At 40.2% G+C, this 21,804-nt stretch overlaps 2 protein-coding genes across 4 annotated transcripts in view; both read left to right on the top strand.

The window, feature by feature from the left end:
* Nucleotides 1–21,804, top strand: part of cfap299 (cilia and flagella associated protein 299) — a 93,723-nt gene that overhangs the window by 71,028 nt on the left and 891 nt on the right. For 2 of the 3 annotated variants that reach the window (XM_040003631.1, XM_040003633.1), the window contains exons 5-7: nucleotides 5,482–5,611; nucleotides 7,853–9,044; nucleotides 9,601–11,901. In XM_040003631.1, the coding sequence (XP_039859565.1) occupies nucleotides 5,482–5,611; nucleotides 7,853–7,945 (223 nt within the window). In that variant the 3' untranslated portion in view covers nucleotides 7,946–9,044; nucleotides 9,601–11,901. Of the gene's footprint in view, nucleotides 1–5,481; nucleotides 5,612–7,852; nucleotides 9,045–9,600; nucleotides 11,902–21,804 lie in introns of those variants that run through there. The other variant, XM_040003632.1, reaches the window with a different exon arrangement.
* Nucleotides 12,490–21,310, top strand: bmp3 (bone morphogenetic protein 3). Its single transcript, XM_040003629.1, has 3 exons — nucleotides 12,490–13,154; nucleotides 14,446–15,368; nucleotides 18,327–21,310. The coding sequence occupies exons 1-3, from the start codon at nucleotides 12,878–12,880 to the stop codon at nucleotides 18,516–18,518; spliced, it is 1,392 nt and encodes a 463-aa protein (XP_039859563.1). The 5' UTR covers nucleotides 12,490–12,877; the 3' UTR covers nucleotides 18,519–21,310.

The raw sequence follows: 21,804 nt of genomic DNA, 5'->3' as shown, positions 1-21,804 counted from the left end.
AGTTGAAGGCAGCTGGGCTTCCTTTTCGGGTTTTTGAAAACATTTCACCTCACTCCAAAAGCTTCTTCAACACTAAAAGGTGATGGGGAGTCTCAGGTATTTAACCTCTAGTGAGGCTGGTATCTTGAAAGTGGTCTGAGCATCACTGATCCATCCTGTCTTCATGTGAGTTGTTAAAGTTAACATGAATTATGACTCCAAAGTAAAAGCCCTAAAAACAAGTCCACTTGTCTTCCTCCAAAGATCTCAGAGGGTTAATTCAAAGTTAAATTAATAAACTATTCTGACCATCTGCACATCTGCATATGCAATTTAACCAATAGCTTCAAGTGTAGGCTGAGAGAAAACATCAACTTCTGTGTAAAACTCTAATTTGTGTCAAGGATCATCACCATTAATGAGTTTTGCACAGTGACTTTATCCCCCAAGAGGGAGTTCTACCCATGAAGGGCCTGAGGACATTCATCATGAACCACCTGTAGTACACCACCTGTCTTCACACACCTGCTCACGTCGCACTGAGAAGGCAGAAATTTTCAGTGTAGATTTTTGCTTTTTATAGGAAGATTTGCAGAACTATTCAATCATACCTCGTGTAGGTCAATGACCAATCATCATAGTGAATCTTTTACCAATGTTTCAAGCGTTTTATCTGTTATTTAAACTATGTTTTATTTTTATTGTTTATGTCACATTTCTTTTTAATTTAACAGAATCATTTTAACCATCCGTGTGTATCGTACGCCCTTTGTTTTCTGTCTTGGTCTAAAGGCAGAAGCTTTCCTCGGTAGCTGGAGCAGGGTCTTTATCACAATGCTAAATACTAGACCAAGCCTCCAGGGTCTGACATTGGAGATCAACTGTCTGTTGGAATATGACAAATATCCAATCCAGGAAAATTTTTACCAGGATACGAGCAGTAAAGTCACTTTTGTTGTTGGCTGGAATACCTGGTCCTTTTCATAGCTATTCAGAAACTGACCATTCTGCAGAAATATGTATTTACATTTCCCAAAATTGCATAGTGGGGGTCTGTGGGTTTTGGAAAAACCACATGGTTGGATTTTATATTGCTTGTACTATATGTTTGCTTGTAATTTGTAGCAAGCATGCTTTATATGTTGCAGGGAGAAAATATTTTTATGGCTCAAATGCAAATAGTTTTTTGTGAGCAGTTTTATGTTCCACTAGAGATTAGCTCTTAAACAGGTTCTGGAGAAAACATCCTCACGTCAGCCAAACTGCCAGGATATTTCAAAGATCATAGGGGGGCCTACAGTGTAAATGCAAACATTTTGAGATGTATTTTACCTAATGTGGGTCATTAATACTTTATATCTACTGTTAATCATGCACTGCTCTAGTAATGCATCACAGCCAGAGAAATATAGCGTGCAGAATGCTGGCAGTCCTTCATTATGTTACTATCCCATGTTAACAGCTTGCTGCTGCAATATCAGCCTGTTCAACTCCCCATCATAATATAACTCCTCTCAGATTTATACTCAGACTTCTCCCTGAGCTCCATCTTTGTAGTTGGACCACGATCTGCTGTTGGGGACCAGCCAAGGCTCAGTAAAGCAAGCTTTGGGTACTCGGTGTGACATGGAGTTGTGTTGCTAATTATGCCAATTGTTAATGATAAAAACCACTAAAAACTAGTGCTGTTTGAAGATTTTGAAAACTTGTTGATGCAGTTGTGTTTTCTGGGATTCTGGGATTATTTGCTTGTTTAGAATTTTTAATTTTTTTTAAAAATGTGCTGGGTCATTTTTGTAAGCAAGCTAGCTAATAGCCAGATGAAGGCAAGCTAAGGATTGGCTTTGATCCCTGAAGCCAACCAAACATTTCTTCATCTATCTAGTGCCCCATTCACATTCAGTAGAAAAATCTGTCGTTTTTCTGCATGATGTTAACTAATGTTAGTTTACCTGCTAACACCAGAATAAATTTGACAAGCTTGAGTCGAGTATATTCATAACACCATAATTTTTTTTCTTTCAACATTGGGTGTAATGAGTGAGGGATAGATTTCACTGAGAAACTGCACACCCACAGGCTAGCAACGTGTGAATCACACAGAAAAGCACACTTGGTTTTATTCTCTTTCAAGGGGGCCCCATTACAATTGGGACCATAATTTACTAAATGAAAATTATATTTTGTATAAGACATTATTGAGACGATCGTTTACGGAGGTCACAGACAAAGACACTGAAAGAATGGAGGTTTACAGTACTTTCAGACCTACACATTTTACATATAACACAGACTAATTGTGAGTTACCCCAATGGCATGCATGGCCATCTTGCCAAGGCAACTTTTTTCGAACTCATGTGGAGTTTGCGTTGGAATCTGCTGGTACTGGGAGACACTGTGTCCAGTATATGTACATTTTTTTAACACCAACATGGTATTTTAACAACAGCAAACCCTGTTTTTGGATTCTTGAACTGGTTAATGTTCTTAGCATGCATTCTGGTTTTATCCAGAACATTCACCAATTTTCTTATGCAAAAATATTTGAAGGCCGATAGTTATTGTTAAGGCCTCAGGCTTGGAGAATAGTCAGAGACCTGGTTGCTAGGGTCACTTGGTGTATTGCCCAACCACTTAGCAAGTGGTTGCTCGCTGTCATTGAGTGAAATCTGTTGCTAAGAGGGTTCTGATACAAAGCCTGCATGGAAGAAGCTGATTTGTCTCGCTGATTAACCATCTAGGGGTTGTATAACTTGAAAAAGCACCAGTTGCTACGCATTCTTCACAGCTTCACTATTACTTAGCGATAGGTTGGCAAGTGTTTGCAGTCAACAGTGTCTTCCATATCATAGTCACTGCTAACAACCATTCACAACCAGATGGGAATACTCATTTTTCCCTGCTGACCAGTACTTGACAAATGGTTGCCAGCTGGTCTTATGAATGTGTGACTAAAGCCCAACATCACTGGATGTGGGTCATTGTGTGGTTAACATTTCTGGTCCATTGTTGAAATTTTTTTGTTTGTTAGCAAGTAAATAAGCTGAGCCAACATGGCTAATGTTGCTCATTGTTGGTGCTGTAGTGTCACAGATGAGAGGTAGAGCGAAGTGAGCATACTTTTTTTTTTACATTATATATATACATATATATATATATATATATATATATATATATATATAGTGTACTTACGTGACATGTATTAACACTTTAAAAAAGTACCTTTGAGCTTCTCAAAGTAATATCACATTTCAGAGCAATCAAATACCAATTACAGTGTGTGCGATACAAAGAATACATGTTTTAATACACAAATATGTTGTAAATTAAACACGTATTAATTCCAGACCGGGCATTGTAGCTCAGTCTGGCATCATTTAAGGTTAGTTTAGCTTTTTTTTTCTTTCTTTCTCAAAAAAAAAAAAGTTTAACTAATTTTGAAATTTGTGCCTTTGTTTTACTTATTTCCATGCCTGGCTCGTCTCGACTGAAAGGCTGAGCTGAAACCAAATCCAACATGGGAACAATGCAGGACTCAACTCTATCATAATGAGATGTTTTCAACTCACAACCTCTCATATTTCATGTTAACAAAGGGTAATGATCTTCCAATTTTATGGCTAAAGGATGTTAACTTGATGTTTTATTCTTTTTTTTAATCAGAAAGCGCTTTGCTTCCAAGACACTGCTTGAGAAGTGTTTCTTTGATCAATCATCTGAGAGGGTTAAATGCTACCTAAATGCATATTATGTAAAAATACTAATAAATCACAGCCTAAAGTTTATGCACATGCTCATCAAATTATTCTCACCTGCAAGTCCAAACATTTTGGTTCCTTTTGCTCCATCAAAAAGTTGCATATTCTTGTTCTGCTGTATCAGAAATAACAGAAAACTTAAAAGCAGATCAGGATCCAGTCGGATGCTGTAAATTAATCAGTCATTTATTTTGGAATTCAGACCTGTCTTTGGTTTCACTTGCTTATTAGTCCCAGCTTTACTCTAATGCCTGGCTTGGCGAACCCACAAACAGCATCCCAGAGATCAAATTGGAAACAGACTTCTCGCTATTATAAAAGTTGCATTACTCTGCAGGTTGCTTTTCTTTCTTTTCTGTAAAACAGAGTTCTTTTATAACCTGTTGTTGAATAATAATATGATAATGGTGGCTGTGAAATGCTCTGAAATCCATCAATCTTTTTTATTCCTCATGGTAAGTCATGACCTCAAAGTGGTCCTTTTTCTTTATTTTAAGGCCTCCTGCTGCGTGAGCCTATAAAGAGAAATGTTCCACAAAAAAAGCAGAGGGTCGAGTAGCACGCACCACTAGGACTACGCAGCAGTCGTTTCCTCCTAATAAAATCTTAGAAAGTCATGCAAAAAATGTTCTACTCTCATACTTTTCTTTTTTCTTTGTAACATATGAAGTCATTATTTGACAATTTAAGATAAAACGTATTACAGTGTTCTTGTCATGCAGAGATCACTCTCTGTGACTTTCCAATGCTGCTTTCAACTTTTGACTGTTTGATTCGATGATTATTTCTAGTAATGCTGCAAATATGCTGCCTAACCAATCTAAAAAAATGCCCAAATTAAAAAATTATTTACAGAGTTAGAAGAAATGGTCATGATGATTGTTTTCTGTTTGTTGTTGTTGTTTTTCATTTTAGTTCAGACCTGCATATTAGTTTTATTTTCCAAAAGAAAAGTCACGGCACTCCCCACCAAGTGCTATAAATTACCTCCTACATGCTTTAAAACTGTGTTTTACTCACACAGGCTTAGAGACCAGTTGATGACCGCTTGACAAACGTCTTGGTCGATAGGGGAAAAATTTGTATTCCCCCGCAGTACCCTCTTTGTGACCTTTTTCACCTAGTGACACCCAGCAGGTTCAGTCAACTACTCACAAGCAATCAGGAAATGCACCTTTCTTGCCTAGCAGTTGAGGGTTTCCAGGATGTCTCCAGGCATTTCTATGCACGGGTCTCTAGGCCTATGTGAATGAGGTCTTAAGCACTACGCTTGTGCAGCTTCAAAGCAACAACAGAAGCCCAAAAGGACAGTGAGTAGAATGGAAAACACTGGTTCATAAGTTACATTCCCACACTTTGTCACTTCAAAAAGTGCCAGATGTTCTTCTGCCTTTCCAAAAAAAAATACTTCCTGAGATACCTTTGCTCCCAAAAATGATCATCACTAAAGTGGATTCAGGTGGTTTGGTGGGTAATGCCAGCCCTTTTGGTTTTCTTTAAGACACTTAAACATGATGGTAGCTGTGCCATCGTGTTTAAGTTGGAGTCATCTTCCACTGTCCGCACAGGCATCGGCTGCTGCCAAGATTGCAACATTTTCCAGCTGGCCTCAGGGAAAACCAGTGGTATATCAGTGCAGCAGTAACCCCATGTGATTATATAAAATCCTTATATAAAGGATATTCAAGCTTTAAATAAAATGACCCCAATCATCTTACATTTATTGTTGCCTCTTTTTTACAGCTACTACAACTGGAAGACGCAAGTGTCCACTTCCAACTCGAGCCCAAACTTTGAGGTGATTTATGACGACCCTAACGGCCTTCTCTTTAAGAACAAGAGGGACAAAAAGATTCTGAATTTGGACCCTTTGGTAGGTTTTTGTGTTGCTGTTGTTATTGTCCTGCTTTGGTTTTAAAACCTAGGGAGACAAATGGTGCTGCTAATTAGACCGGGTCACCTGTTCCATCGCAGTAAAAATGTCTCAGGGGAGCAAAAAAGGGCTTTAGGGCAAAGGCTCTTTTCTAAATCCTTTTTGCTGCACAACTGACTGCTTCTGAAAACAGATTTTGTTGTCCTTTTGGCTCAGATGACTGTGATGCACCTCCAATATCCTGATCATTTCCTCTCTTGTTACCTTTAACACCTTTTACTTTGTTGCACCATTTTAACGAACTGCAAATGTTCCAAAGAAAATCGCTTATTTTTCAACTAGTCACAAGTTACTTCAGAGACTGCACTCTCAGAGAAGAGGTTGGGGAGACAGAGAGAGATAAAGAAATCAGTGGGAGGGAAAGATATTTGTGTTCCACCTGCACAAAGAAGGGAGGATCAAGTGGTCGAGACAGGTGCTTCCTCTACACTCAAAGGCTGACAGGGGCCCTGGAAGAATAACGACTCCCTAATGTTTTTTTCTCTCCAGTTTCCTTCTTTGCTGGGGGGTAGGGAAGTAGTTGGTGGGGCTGAACTATTTTGAAATTGCAGACAGAGCTGTGGGGACTGCGTTTTTGAGGCCAAGCGCCAAAATGGCAGCACAGTGTTCTAGCTGTGGTCGAGCACCGCCCCAACCAGGCTGTCTATTAAAAACACAAGCGAAGGCATTGGGAGCCAGACACAGCAAACCACCCGTGTGCCCAGAGCCCAGCTCAGCTCAGCCCAGATTGGCTCGATACGGAGCAGCACAGAACCATCCGGCCTTTAACCCGCCATGAGCTCACTAGCTGCTCATGTGGCCTTAGAGCCACCGGAGAACCTTCCAAAATCAAAGCTCACATCAACTCATTTGGGGTGGCTTGTTTGTTTTTCTGCCTTTGTCATTCCATGACCGCTTTTCTATCCCTGCCAGAAAGTGGGTTGGGGTGGAGGGGTTGTCATTTTTCAGTTATGACAATGGCTTGATTGGCTTGGCAAAGTAAAAGTTAGAGAGAAAAAAAAAAACCTTGATGCTCAAATTTGAAGAACAGGGTAAGCTGACATGAATTTAAATGTGAGTGTTAATGACACTGTTTGGTTTCTATAACATTTGAGGAAAAAAAAAGATGCTTGGCCTTAAGCAGCATTTCCCATTATCTCTCACTGTGTCTGTGAGAGACATCTCTTGTGACATCAGGTTTATTGGCTTATTTTTATTGATGCTCTTTTGAACTTGCAGAGGAAGACTGTCTCAGTTATTAGGACACCCACAAGTGTGGCTTAGGTAAAAGTGTAAATTGAGTGTAATGGTTCGCTATGGTTCCGTTCCCTCCAGAAGCTTTTGACACACTTAGCCTGAAATAAATGTTCCCAGCTGGTAGTGGCTTCACATCTTAGTGGTGGGGCTGTGTCAGCTTTGACAGCCAAAGTAACACAAAACATCTTGGAAAATGAACAGTTACAGTCACTGTCAAATTATGCAGCACTTGGCCTCCCCTTTAATATACCTGCTATTATAAAGAGGTGTGCTCTAGAGATGTGCGGTTTTGTTTAATTGCTAACATACTCTCTCTGTGGCAGCTGTCACATTTTCAGTATGGTGATATTTTTAATTTAACACTGAAACTAATATTTCCATGCACTGGAAAGCTATCTTTGGTATTTCTAAAACCACCGATAATAGCAACTCTGTATTTATTTGAAGATTTTAGCTTCTTTCAGCTCACAGTTTTGGTTCTAAATGATGCAGGTTTGATGCAGAAAAAAGTAATAAAGATGATGTTTAAAAAGTCTCATGAATTCACCTTTTTTGTTCTAAAAAAAACAGAAAACTTTCATAAATACAGATCATAAATTTGTACAGAAAGTCCTTAATAATGTCATAAATCAAGTGAGAGGTAGGGGCCTTTTCTTATAGACTTCTATAGAATCTGACTCCTTGTCTAATGCCCCCTGCTGGCCATTAGAGAGAGTGCAGATTTTAGAGTTGTCCACATTGGCTTCACTTTTACAGACGGAAGCTACATCCATCTTTTCTTATACGGCTTCTGAAAACATGTCTTGAGATCTTGAAAATTCACGAGACCAGTCGAAAACATCACAAATGTTTAGTTCTTTGCTTTGCGTTTGAATGCACGATTGTAGACTGTAGACAGCACTACCCCCAAACAAGCACCACTAACTTCTCTGTGCTGGGTTTCAGTCTGGTCCCGGCGAGGACTCCAACAGGACATTCCTGCAGTCGGACATCTACATCCATGTTGTCATCTACGACCACAACGTCAGGACAGTCTAAGCTTCACAGGCCGTCGCCAACACTTGCATACATATGGCACGTATTGGAGAGCACTGGAAGCCTCTAATTTGACTGAGTTGCTGTAGTTGGACCATCATTTACACTGTTCCCCTCATATCATGCATGCCATCTGGGTGGAGGTGTTGTAGTGGAGAAAAAAAAGGCTTTAAACTGAGGAATCCCAGAGGATGAAGTTGATGGACTCGTGTGACAACTTGGAAGTTTCTTTGCAAATACTCTGGGGGTTTTATGTCTAGCTTTGGCCTTAAATTGTTCCATCCAGGTCGGGATTGACTGTGCTTTTGGCACTTACCCAAGCAAGCAGAGTTAGTTAGGGGCAAGAACCTGCTCAGAGACCCCAGGCTCGTATCATCATTTGGTCTGGCATGTTTTGGGCTGTTTGTCTAAACAAATTAAAGGCGTAAGAGCTTTGAAAGATGATGGGGGTTGCTTTCATGTCCTCCCCCAGGCTGCGGTAGCTCCAATTGGACTGGAAGAGTGGGTAATGGGCTTAAAGCATTCCGTATGTTTCCAGATGCAAGGCACACGTTACGGGACATCAAAGTGCCCTATCATTTACATATTAGTCATTCACTATGACATTTTTTAATTATTTTCTCAGAGGGCTTTTGGTAACTTAAATCCCTTTAATTTCAGGATTATTATTTGGTTTTTGTACCAGTATCTAAATCTAGAAGTTGAGTCTTTATTAGTTCATAAATTTGCTTTCTGTACATTCTGCTGACTCAATGTCTCTGCATGTAGAAAATTTGGGGGGATAGCAGTAATGCTGCTTCTCAGACTTATCTACCTCTGTTTATTGTGTTTAGTCCTTTTTTGGACTAAACACGTTCACTGGGCGAGATTTAGGGTGCACCCTGGACAGGTCATCAGTCCGTCACAGGCCTAACAGAGGGACAGTCAACCACACACTCTCACATCCACACCTACAGCCAATTTGGAGTCACCAATTAACCTAACTAGCAAGTCTGAGGGTAGAAGACTACCCAGAGGACACCCGTGTAGGCACAGTGATATGCAAACTCCACACAGAGAGGCCTCAGCCAGCCAGGAGATTCAAATCAAGAACCTACCAAAGGTAAGTAACAAATAATGAACACATTAAATCTTGGTTAATTAATCCAGACATGCACGCATAAATAAATAAATGGCTAGGGGTTAGGATTGGGGTTTTATGAGTGGCTGTTCTGAACCTGTATCTGAACATTTATCTGCTGCACAGACGTGCAAGTGGTATCAATCTTTTTATCTAAATCAAATAAGCTTATTTCCTTAACTGCTGAGCCTTTAAGCTCACACTGTCACCTCCACATTTATCTCGCCTTTATATTAATTTTCTCATTACTAATCTATCACCTGTTTTTCCCCTGAAAGTCACAAGCTTCAAACAAATTAATTCATTCTAATACAAACGTCTAATGTTTCTCATCTGGCTTGATACCAGAGAAGCCTTCCACTTGCTGCATCTGTTTGTTTTCACCGAATTGGACCCTGTTGTCCTCATTGAAATAATATGTGCGGTGACAAGGCTATTTGGGCTGTGGTTCTGTAAAAACTGGGGTTAGGGAAATGACGGTCTGGTTTGGGGTTGTTAATCATTACTGTTCTTTTGTTTTTCCTTCCCTTTTTTAAAGACGATAGGAGTTCTGGGCCTGTTTTTGTGGTTATCGTGAGCAAAGCTGGTGAAAAGTCTGATGGAGTTATAAAAGTGACACAGATGGGAATGTAGGATATGCCTATTTTCAGTCTTTAACATGTTTTCGTGCAGTTTTATGTATTTTTTTTATCATCTATTTGTGGTTGCTGGTGTGTAAACTGATCTTAAACTGTTTTTTTGTTTCTTGCTGTAACTACAACCTAAGTAGCAGAAGTATATTCAGACCTGGTTTCTCTGTTGACTGCCTTGTTGAACAGCATATTTAACCTGAGTGCAGGGCGTGTTGTAATTGAGAAACCTTCCACCTGCCGATCTCACTATTTGGTTATTTGTTGTTGTTTTTTCTGTTTTCAGTTTGGAGATTTTTTTGTAATTGTGTTTGGAAATGAGAAGTCAGGCAGCAAATGAACACTTCACCCTCATCTACAGCTGTTTAGGTTTACAGGCCACGGCTCATTTATGTGGCCAGGTAATGGCGATGGAACTGGCTGCTTTATTCTCTCTCCCACCCTGAAAGTTGCATCAGTCATTCCAAATACCTTCCAATGAAAACAGCAGATGTGCACAAGACGGGAAAAAGGCCATCTAAAACAAACAGGCAAACAAGTGCACTGCATCTGAAATGCATTGGTTGTTCTTTGAATGCCTTACCTCTGTAGAAGACAGCATTTTAAAACGATTACTGGAATCCACCCAGATCATGTGTCTGCAAACAGGGATGATTTCACAATAAAGTCCAGGTTAAACAGTAATATTCCCCTTCATTTCCTTTATTGGGCTTTTAAGGTGTTGGGGTTTTAACTGAAGCGTTAAAACCCCTAATGTTAAAACATTAGTTAGAGGTCTGACTTGCCCCTAATATGCACAACTTGAGTCAAAGAGGTGGATTCAGACTGCAGCAGAGGCACGATTCGGTCTTTTCTATGAAACAAGCTCAGTTTCACCTCAGTTTGATGTCTTTTTGTGTAGTTTTCACTCACAGATCATTGTGTTTGACATCTCATTACCTACAACCTTATGATTAATAGATTAATATTGGCATGCAGATATTACAATAACCTTGTGAATCTACTGATAGCTGCTGACATGCAAAAATAAATTCCAAATTAAATCCTAAGCTAAATTACAGCACTTTCACTTTCAAACACACAACCACTTTTTACCCCTCAGCCAAAAAGGCTGGGGTGTTATTGTTGTCACCCGTTGGATGGGCGAGTGGGCAGCGTAGACACCCAAGTTTTTGAATGCGCTAACTTGAGAAGGATGTCACCTGTCCAAAAATACAAACCCAATAAAAATGTCTAATTGGCAGAGGTGTGGCCTAGCAGACTTCTGCTGATTGGAGCCGCCTGTGTTGTTATACCTAAAAGCCTTCCTGTACAGTTGTTAATGAAGGGTGAAACTATCGAGACCAAAACCAGGTTCAAAACATCTGTTTTAATGCTATAGATTTGGGAATGTTAATATACAAATATACGAGATTGACTCACTTTTGGGGCCAGTCTCAAGTGGCCACAAGTGGAACTGCAGTTTCTGACACTTCATGTTGGCTTTATTTTCAGAACTGACTTCACGTGTTAACATAAAAATATAAATAGTAGATTTAAACTAAATATTATAGCTGAAGTGTTGTTGGAACATTTGTTTCAATCTATAAAGTCATGGTTTTGCAAAGTTTTTTCTATCTAGAACATCAGCTTTGATGTACCAATTATACTTTATAATTTGAAGTGTCTTTCAGCACAGGAGTCAATTAATTGGTTTTTCATTGGATAGTTAAATACCACGGGCACCGTTGTTAAAACTCACCAGTTCAACAGTCACGGACATGTTGAATTTGACCATTTGTAAGTTCCTTTACTTGGATAAGTTTTCTTTTCCTTTGACAACTGTTTTATTATTGAGGGCAGTAATACTCTTAATCACTGTCTGGTTTTAACTCTGGTTCACAGTTAAATCCAGAGTTGTCCAACATCCAACTTACAAAGTGCTAAATGATCAGGCCCCGTCATATCTTAAAGACCTCATATTATCTCATATCCCAATAGAGCACTTTGCTCTCTGAGTGCAGGCCTGCTTGAGTTTCCTAGAGTTTCCAGAAGTAGAATGGAAGGCAGAGCCTTCACGCTCCTCTCCTGATGCTTCTTGCTTATCTGGTAGCAGCTGAAGACGTTAAAGTCATTCAGCCTGTTGACTGCTATGAAAGACATGGCATGCTAATATTATTGCCATCAGATGTCCAAGGGCGGGGAAATGCCCTAATCATTTCCTCCCGAGTGCCCCTGAAAGAGGACCAGTGGTGGGGGGGACTGCAGGCCGACTGGGTGGGGTGTTCAAACCCCGCCTGATGGGCTGTTTGGGGGGAAGGCGGGGAACAGTATGCATCCGGATCGGACTGTGATGGTACAGGATGTGTGTGCTTAACTCCATTGAACTAAACTAAGTAGGGAAGAAAGCCTTTAATGCCGACAATAAGCCGCTTCATTCAGCAGCGCGACCCGGACGCGCAGCTCTGCGGAGTAGAAATTGCGCACGGAGGGGCTGTTCTCTGGCAGCAGTTTAGGTGTTGAAATCAGTTCAATAAACCTCTGGAATGTCGTTTAGTAAAATATTTTCACGCTCTCCGTCTCGAGTCAACCGACAAAACACGCCCCCTTCGGCTCTTGATAACGAGATAATTCGAGATAATTTGTCCCCAGGCTGAATGTGCGTAGAAGTATTTTGAACAGGAAACTCTCTCTCTCCCCCTCTCTCTCTCCGAGGGTGAGCATGTGTACGTGTGTGTGCGCAGTGTGTGTGTGAGAGAAAGGAGAGAGGAATACCCAGCTGGTCCCACAAGCCCTATAATACCAAGCACAACATGCTTTACCTTCAATGAAAGCTGAGGCTGAGGGAAGGTTGACTGCTGGACCTGAAATCAGCTTAGAGTCGGAGAGGCGCAGTTTTTCTCCTTCTGCTTTCTCACACCTCATCCTGCGCGCCGGAACCTTTTTATCATTATTATTTTTATCTTTTTACTGACTTCATTTACTGACTCAAACACATTTAGACCTGCAACTTATCAAAAGTAGAGACAACTTGGATAACGCATCTTCCTCTCTTGTTGTGACCGGTGTCAAAGGTGATGGTGTCATTTTCTTGCAGAGGACTCAGGTGATGGTATGTGTTTCTGGAGATAGGGGCCACTTTCGGAAACGTGTTAGTTTTTCCACAGCTGTTATTTTTTCGTTTGCTACGTTTCCTTTGCCTCGAACATGGCACTCTACTCTCGATTTGTGATCGTGCTGCTTTACGGATGGAGTTATTTGTGCGTTGGATTGTGCGCGATGCTGAAAACGGACAATATCCCCGAGAGACGAAAGGTGGATTTTACGCATTCGGTGGATAAAAAATACGCGACAAAAGAAGACCGGGATGCGCTTTTACAGGATACGATGACGGAGCACATGCAGATGCTTTACGCGAAGTACAACAGCGCTGGATTTCCCTTCAAGGACGGCAACACTGTTCGTAGTTTCAAAGCGCATTGGGGTATGTATCAAATGTTTTATGTATATTAAGAACACCGACTTCTACCAGCATAGAAGTCAGTGACCGGCATGCCTTTTTGATGTTATGTGATGTTTCCATTTTGCCTCAATCAGCTTGAATCACCTGCATAGTAAAAATGCAAATCGGCACATTTTTTCCATCTATAGATGAAAAACTTAAAGTAGAAAGAACATCTATAATATTGAGTAAGTCTTATTTTATAGAGCATAATGTAAAATTCGTTAAGACCGATGCCGTTCATGTGTGCGGAGCTGAAAAAGAAATACACCTGTTGATCCAGTAATGGAAATGTGAACAACCTGTTACGCATTCCTTTTGCCAGTAAGAGTAAAAGATTCGCATCAGATGGTGGCATGCAATTTAACATAGCTTGGCCGCACAACTGTTCACACCTTCAGATTTTACTGTCAGATAGTCTTGATAAATTTTCTCTCGAGCCAGCATCTGGCAGCTGCCCAGACAGCCTGAGCTGTAGCAGAGTTTGAGTTTCCACTGCAGCGAGCGCTAATGTCCTTTCAGCTGGAGCTTTTTTTCCTCTTCTTCAGGTTCATTTATAGTAACTTTAATCCAATAAACCCTCAAGTGTTTACACTTCGCTGTGTTATTATCACTCGGACCATGGGGCGACCAGTTGCCACTTAGGGTTAAACTTTGTTAGATTACACTGCCTCCTGTCGCCCGGCTGCTGTATGGTATAGCATTAAAGGGCAGGTTCACCCAAATCGCAAACATATTTCACGATTGATCCTCAGAAGAATTTGGCCATGCAGGAGTTTTTGGTTTTTGCTTGAAATTTCTGCTTTTATCCCAAAGCAGTGGAGATAAGTGGGAGTTTCTGCTATGTTGTTGCAAGCAATGACATGTTTAAAATGTTAAAGAAACCTTCTAAAGTACTGGTCTGTTCTTTCTTTACAGTGACAATTTTCTTTTTGATTGAAGCAATCCTCAAAATGAAAGCCTGTTAAAGCTTGGGTGAATTGTCCTGTGTCCTGCCGATCTTTAAAAATATTTTGTAATTAATGATTTTTTTAATACGTTTTTTAAAATCCCAAAATAATTCTATTGCATTAGGGTGAACAACTGTTTCATGACCTGAGCAAAAAAAGTGCACAACATAAGCCCGATGATGAAAACGCTGGACTAAAAAGTGGAAATACAAACATATAAATTATTATTACTAGCAGTAAAGTTTAGGAAAGGCCATGGTCAGTTTTGAAATGATGTGAACCGTGTTGCACTCTGTTCATGATATTACTCATTATATGCACAGGTACTATAAACAAGAAACAGCTGCAGATTTTCAACCTCACCTCCCTCACCAAATCAGAAGACATCCTGTCAGCTACTCTTCATTATTACATTGGAGACCTTCAGAACAGCACCCAGGGCTGCTCCAGGTCCAAAAGCTGCGCTCGCCATGGTCCCAGGAGGCACAGCCACATCCACATGGTCATCTGGAGCTTTGCATCTGTGGATAACAAGATGAGGACTCTTGGACATTTTCGGATCAATGTGTCCACCCTCTACAGGGACTTCATATCTTGGCAGTGGAAGGACATAACTCGTGTGGTCAACCAGGCCAAACACCACGACGAGCTGCTTATTGGGATTGAAGTGGCTTCACAAGGTTCCCAGCCGTGGAAGAAGCTCCTGTCAGACCGCTCACCCTACATCCTGGTCTATGCCAATGACTCTGCCATTTCAGAGCCTGAAAGTGTGGTAGCCACTCTCCAGAGGCCCCACTCAGTGAGAGGTGAGGGCTCCATTTCACACGGCTTCCATAAAGTGGGACTACAAGAGCAAAACGACACCGAAGGACAGCCGCAGCCCAGACACAGGCGCTCAGTGAATGTTCTCCTACCTTTGCAAAATAATGAACTTCCTGGTCCCGAGTATCCATATGAGACGACCGGCTGGGACGAGACAACTCCCTACGAACCATTTGAAAACAAACAGGCACGCCGGCCGCGTAAAAAGACACGCAAGAATCAGCGGCATAAGATGCCCTTGCTACAGTTTGATGAGCAGACGATTAAAAAGGCGCGAAAGAAGCAGTGGAACGAGCCCAGGAACTGCGCTCGGAGATACCTGAAAGTTGACTTTGCCGACATTGGATGGAGCGAATGGATTATATCGCCCAAGTCGTTTGATGCCTATTATTGCTCAGGGTCCTGCCAGTTCCCCATGCCAAAGGTGAGATTCAAAGCCCGGTAGCACCACACTATAGTGCTTTTAGACAGTACTAAAGGTGCCAAAGCAAAAAATTAGTGGGTTAGAGAAGGTAAAGCTCAGTACGGTGGCAATTATATTATTTCTACCAATTAGCTATATGAAGAGGGAAAGCTGATCTTTGGTAGACTTCGTCATTATAGATGGGTCACTTGTGAGAGCTGGTTAAAGATGGAATTTCTTCTTTTTAAAGTGATCACAGCCTAAAATGGTAGCACTAATTCAATACTCTCTAGATAATACATCTGGGAACCTGTTTTTGTTTTTTCACAACTGAAGATTATAAATAAACCAAAAACCAATGTTTTTTTTGTTAAATTTAGTTTTTGTTCTGTTTTGATATTAATAATGCAGATAAAAGTTTTATGAAAGCAGTTTAGGCAACTTACAGGTGATCTGCAGGAGCAGAACTCTTTATATCCTCTACATGGGCAAAGAACCAAAGGGTGGTCCGAGGCAATAAAGTCTGGCCATTAAAGATGGTGAATAATCTGCTAGCTGATTAAATTGGAGAAAACAAATCAGACAAACTGCTACACAAGTACAAAAAACAGCGATAGCACATTTATTTCTGTCTGTAATGGAAAATTGTGATAGCTTAGCAAAGCAACATAGTTCTGCAGTATATAGATATTTAAAAAATTTGTAGTTATACATTTTGTGTCAGAGTCACTGACACGTAACCATGGAAGCCGGGTGTCATTCAGTATCGGCCAATGCTAGGCTGCACTGCTAGCCAGACTGCTAATTAACTGAACTTCCTGTCTCTACAGTTCACAGATTTAAAATCTATTTTCATTATGAAAAGAATGGGATTAACAAATGTCTCTTTAACATAGCTACAATAAATATATGGCTAATGCTTAACCTCATCTGTTATACTGTCTCAGTTTTGAATGTTTGTAAGTGTTGGTCACCTGGGCTATTTTTCTCTCATTTAAACAACTGGCAATTTTCTAATATTTAAGAGCCACTAGAAACCACTCTCACTGCAATCTTATCATATTTTAAATACTGCAGAAATATGCGTGGTATTTTGCCCTAGATTCATGTGCTGTGTGAGGTTAACGTTAGCAATGCTAGCACCAGCAGCCCATCTTTGCAACTTTATCATTTGCAAGTCTCAGAGTGAATTTACTAATGGTTCTGAAAGGATGATGTCTATTTAGTTGCTATAATGAAAAGCAAATAATTTGTCTATCCAAGCAGAATTTGTGGAAGGAAAGAACATTTAACCATCTCCGTACTTGCAGAAATCCTTATGGCCTCCGCTCTGGCTGCCTGACAATAGTGAAGCCCATTAGGTGGTCGTCCCCATACTTTTAAGCTAAAGTTAAATCCAGTAGCTTCTGTTTTTCCAGAGTAACTTTTTTGAAAACCATTTCTTTACATGGTGATTATTAATGATTCCTTATGACGCAGTCCTAAATGACAGTCACGCCTCCATAAGCAAATGATAAGAATAGTTGAAAGTTAGAGCCATCAGTTTCTGTACCAGCAGTGTACATTATTGGCTTGGCTTGGCGACCCCTGTAAGAATTGTTTGGCTCTGTAACTAAAGACTGCAGACATAAGTCTTTAACTTTTTTTTTTTTTTTTTGCAGTATGGTATACATTATGTAAATAGGACGGGCTACATTCAGATAGCAGTCTCTTTGCTGCTTTGCATTAACTTAACATGGGTAAAATCAACCTCAGAGGTCCCTGCTGTCTTTCTGTTTTATATAACAGGCAACAGTGGCAAGCCTTATGTCATTGGCTTTGATCTTCAACAGCAGGGTTAAAGTAGTTACAGTAGTTGTGCAGATAGTTCTTCATGCTTTTATCTTCAGATTGTATCTTAGTCTTTGTCTTTAAAGATGCACATCAGATGTAAATCTAGATTTAGCCCAAGCAGTCCTACTATATTAAACCTGCAGTAATAGTGAAGCTACAGATGTCATCTAAGATGCTTAGTAAGAAAACCGGCGTCCTCATAAACAGCTGGTTGACCTCCTCATCAAAATTCAATAAAAACGTTATTACCTAAAACAAACCAACAAGTATCTTGAAGGAAGTATCTACAGAGGATAACGTTAAGCCTTTACACAGAAGATGGAAATAAGTGAGAGACACAAAAAAACATCTGCCTGATGTTAAACATCAACTTCCCTTTTAGCTCGTGGCACCGGTGATAAGATAACCACGCAGGTATTTTAAACATGGCCGGAATGCACGAGCTACATCCACTTAATTCATTAAGTTGGAGTCACAGGTCTTTGTAGTCGGAGGTAATTAGTCCCAGAAGTAGAGCCTAGGGCTTTTAAGGCAGCCGCCTCCCTCTCCTGCAGCTTTTCTGCTCAGCCTGTGCAGAAAACGTTGTCTCGTTTGTCAGGTTGAAGTTTTAGAAGCTTCTAAATAGCCATGATTAAAAGGGTGCACTTTTTTTCCTGTGGAGTGGTGTGGGAAGACTTCTATCGCTTACTGGTTCCTGTTGAGAATGAAGCAGCTGTGCAGGTGAACTGCTGGGCGTGTAGAACTTAAATTCAGACCCACAGACCCTTCGGCCAACGCTGCATGCTAGTTGCACTGAATAATATTGCTATGCCCTTGACAAATAAGATTATGTATGATCTTAAATGGCAAATAGGAAAACTACATGTGCAGAACTTCAGCAACAAGAAAAGTTTGATATTGTTGAATTGGTTATAAATTTGGGGACGTTTTGAATGTCTTTTTTTCGCTTTCAAATATGTTCGGTAGAAGGAAAAATAAATGTACGTGTGAATATTTGCTATCACTCTGGGTTTCTGTGACTCTGGAAAACAAGGCCCAGCTTGTTAGAAACATGTCCTGTTGGCTCATCAAAAGTTCATAACTGTTTAACTTTTACTTTAAAATGACATTTATTTGCTCTTTTTTTTTTTTTTTTTTTTTTTTAAGGCTCTGAAGCCATCTAACCACGCCACCATCCAGAGCATAGTGCGGGCGGTGGGCGTCGTCCCAGGCATCCCCGAGCCGTGCTGTGTCCCCGAGAAAATGTCTTCCCTCAGCATCCTTTTCTTTGACGAGGACAAGAACGTGGTGCTGAAAGTCTACCCCAACATGACAGTAGATTCCTGCGCCTGTAGATAGTTTCTTTTTCTTCCCAGGCCTCATCGCACACACCTCGTGTCATAAAGAGAAGTAAAAAAACAAACAAACAAAAAACCCCACATACAGCCATAAAGACGGTCTCTTCTCCTGTTCCTGCAGTCATACACTCACTCAGATACAAATAACAAGTGAATACAACTTCCCTTTTGCACTGGAGGAGAGCACCGCCTGTTGTTCCAGGTGACGATGTGACTGTCAGTGGGAAGAAATGGATCACGTGAGTTATCCTAGTAAAAGTTGTATTTTAAACGTATTTATCATCGCTGCTCAGTTATCAGTTGGGCGACGGCAAGGTGGATGCGATCATAAACCCACTATCAAGGCATACAAACACCAGCTGAGGCATAAAAGAGACAAAAACTGAAGGAAAATATTCACTTTTCAGGAAAAACCAAAAAGATCTTCATTTCAGCTGGTGCCCGTGGGAGGGCGAGGTGGTTGTACTCATCTTTCTCTCCTTCACAGCTTGAAGTTGTCACCTCCAGGTCACCTCTGCTCGCATTTGCATGGTTTTTGTTACTATGTGTAAGTATTTATGTCTGTACTATCACTGTGTTATTCACCATACGAGAATTTATTGTATCATTTTTTGGCTTGGCTGCTATAAAGGGTTATATTAGATTCCAAAGCCAGAATTGTGACGTAGACTTTTAGGTTGCTTTACATATTTATGTTTAACTCTGTTGTTGTACAGAACCCACATTTTTTTTTTTTTAGAGTTTATTATAGGTGGAAGAGTAAGCTACATTCATATGGTCTCCTCATTAACAGGGACATTCTGAGGCATGTTTTGCTTCTCCAAGAAAATGAAAAAGCTTCATGAGTAAACCTCGTAGGTGAGGCCAGATTAACTTGTTAGCATGAGGCCAGAACTGCAAAAATTAATGCTCAGTGAGAGGCAGCTGAAGGAGAAATATGTTTTTGACGTACTCTTCTGTTAGAAACTGATGGAAAGTGTTGCGTGAGGTCTCGGAGGTGGAGGTGGATAAAATTTCTGAAAAAGTAATTTGGCTGCCTTTAAAACCCAGCAGAAGATGGATTTTTGCAGGGGTGCAACTTCTGCTGGGACGTTTTTCTTCTCTGCGAAGCTCCGCTTCAAACTCAGTTACGTTCTGATCCGTTTCATGAAAACACCAGTATTACTGAGGACCAGAAACATGTGGGGCTCCGCTGTAGGCATTTGGGGGGAAGAGTTTTAGGACGGGCTGACAGCTTTAAGCCATTCATTCATACAAATTGGTAGATGGCTTAAAATAAATGAACACTCCAACTATCAGGTCAAAATGAACTTTTTTCAGTGTTAAATTGAGCACAATTTGCAGTAAACTGCCTGCTACTAAACTTAGCAAATTAATTTTTTATGATTCATTTAAATACTCTCCTCCCAAAATTTTATTCTCACAGGAAAAAATACATATGCAAGTTTTTCTTTTTTTACCTGTTTTCCCCCCCAAAAACCTCTTGAAGGTATAGGATATTGAAAGGTACCACTACTCTGACTTTTACTTGGATTTCAGTTTCACCTCTGTGCTGTTTTTCAGCTTCAGGAAAAACAGAAAAGTGGTACTTGGTGCAAGCTACTAGCATCAGCTGGGTACAGTGGTGGCAGTAGAAAAAATGAGATGAAGCAAAAACAAGCTGTGCATTATTATGTCCTTTCTGTTATTCACGTTTTGAGCAATATGACCGTCATTATTATTACTGTGTATTATTCTACAGAGTGGGTTTTACATAAATCATTAGAGGGTGTGTTATTCGAGTCAGATCAGCTACAAACAACAGGCACACCTGGAGGAGCAGTTAACATGTCGTAACCTTGCCTTGAGTTGTGCGTTATTGTCACAGTTCATAAAACCAAATATTTATTCAGAGCAAATAGACGTAATTATAGCAGCGTTTTTTTTCTATACACTTGTACATTGCCTTTGTATATAGCTCACTCTACTACAATGATGCGTCTTTGAGATAGAAGTGCCTTTTTGAATGGGTGGATTTCTGCTTCACAAAAAGTTCGAGTTGATTCATCGTGAAGCTCAAGTCAAAGCAAGCAGCTGAGTATTTTTCTTATGGTACAAAATAGGCTCCAGAGTGAACATAGCGCGTATTCTTTTGTGGAATTTATTCTCAAATGTATTTCAAACCATTTTGATAATCCAGAGACGTTTATTTTGTGTCAATACCCGAGGGCAGATTGTGTAACTTTCTATATTTTGTACTGACACGTTTTACAGTTTGTGCTTCCTCGTTTTGTGCCGACACGATTTTTAGAAATGCATGTTATAGAATGAAGTGGCTTCCTCCGTTGGTGCCAGTACAACTTTGCAGATGTGACGACTGCTGACGCGTCACTTTTTGGATCCTTGCTTTTTCTGCATTTGTGACTCAACTTTCCGAGTATGAATCGGCGCAGTCATCTACAGCGCAGCGCATCGACCTTTACTTCACTGTTTCATCTTCTCGTGTAAATGTTGTGCTGTAGGTTAAACAAAGAAATGCCTGTACAATAAGCTTCATAAAATATATTTGTATATGGAAAAGGCCTTTAACATGCATCTATTTATTTTCTCTATGTTGCATATCTTGTAAAGGTGTGGTCTGGGAAAGGGGGGGCCGAAGCTCAGAAATGTCGATGGTCTTTATATCTGCGATGGACATTTGTCACTACTGACTAAAAGTGTGGTGAACTGTTTAAAGGTCTCCCTCCTCTGAGCTCGGACCCTCCTTCCAAAGCATTCAAAGAAATGAATAAAAGTATGCAAGAACAAAATCTATCAAGACTTTTATTGTATTTATTTTTTGTCAACCTTTGGTTATGAAATGCTGTATCCCATTTTAAAACAAACCAAAAGAAAAATACTTAAAGTTCATGTATTTTCTCCCTCTGTACCTCCTGAAAATAACACAAAATCTGTTTCTGAGGTACAAGTACCAAAATTCAAAGGTATATCTGTATGTACAGGGATGTTTGTCCCTTTTTATTAGATTATTTACTTTTTGTTCATATACAGTGTATATATATATTTTCAGGATCGCGTCAGACAAAGGCAGGTATAGATACAGTGTAGCACATTATGTGTGCTGATTAGCAGTCCAGTTAAGTTCAATCACTTTGTCTTCAACCACTTTAAAGTGTTAAAGTCAGCTATTTAGCTGCCTCCCCACATATCTGTTATTACACTATAACATTTGATTAAGAATTTTCGAACATATTCATAACATTTAAAAGCTTTGCCTGATTTATATTTGGCCAATCGCATAAGGTCAT

Source organism: Simochromis diagramma, unplaced genomic scaffold (genome assembly GCF_900408965.1).
Source record: "Simochromis diagramma unplaced genomic scaffold, fSimDia1.1 OVJJ01000583.1, whole genome shotgun sequence".
Classification (NCBI taxonomy): domain Eukaryota; kingdom Metazoa; phylum Chordata; class Actinopteri; order Cichliformes; family Cichlidae; genus Simochromis; species Simochromis diagramma.
Note: the sequence above shows the minus strand (reverse complement) of the source record. Positions and strands in the feature narration are given on the sequence as shown.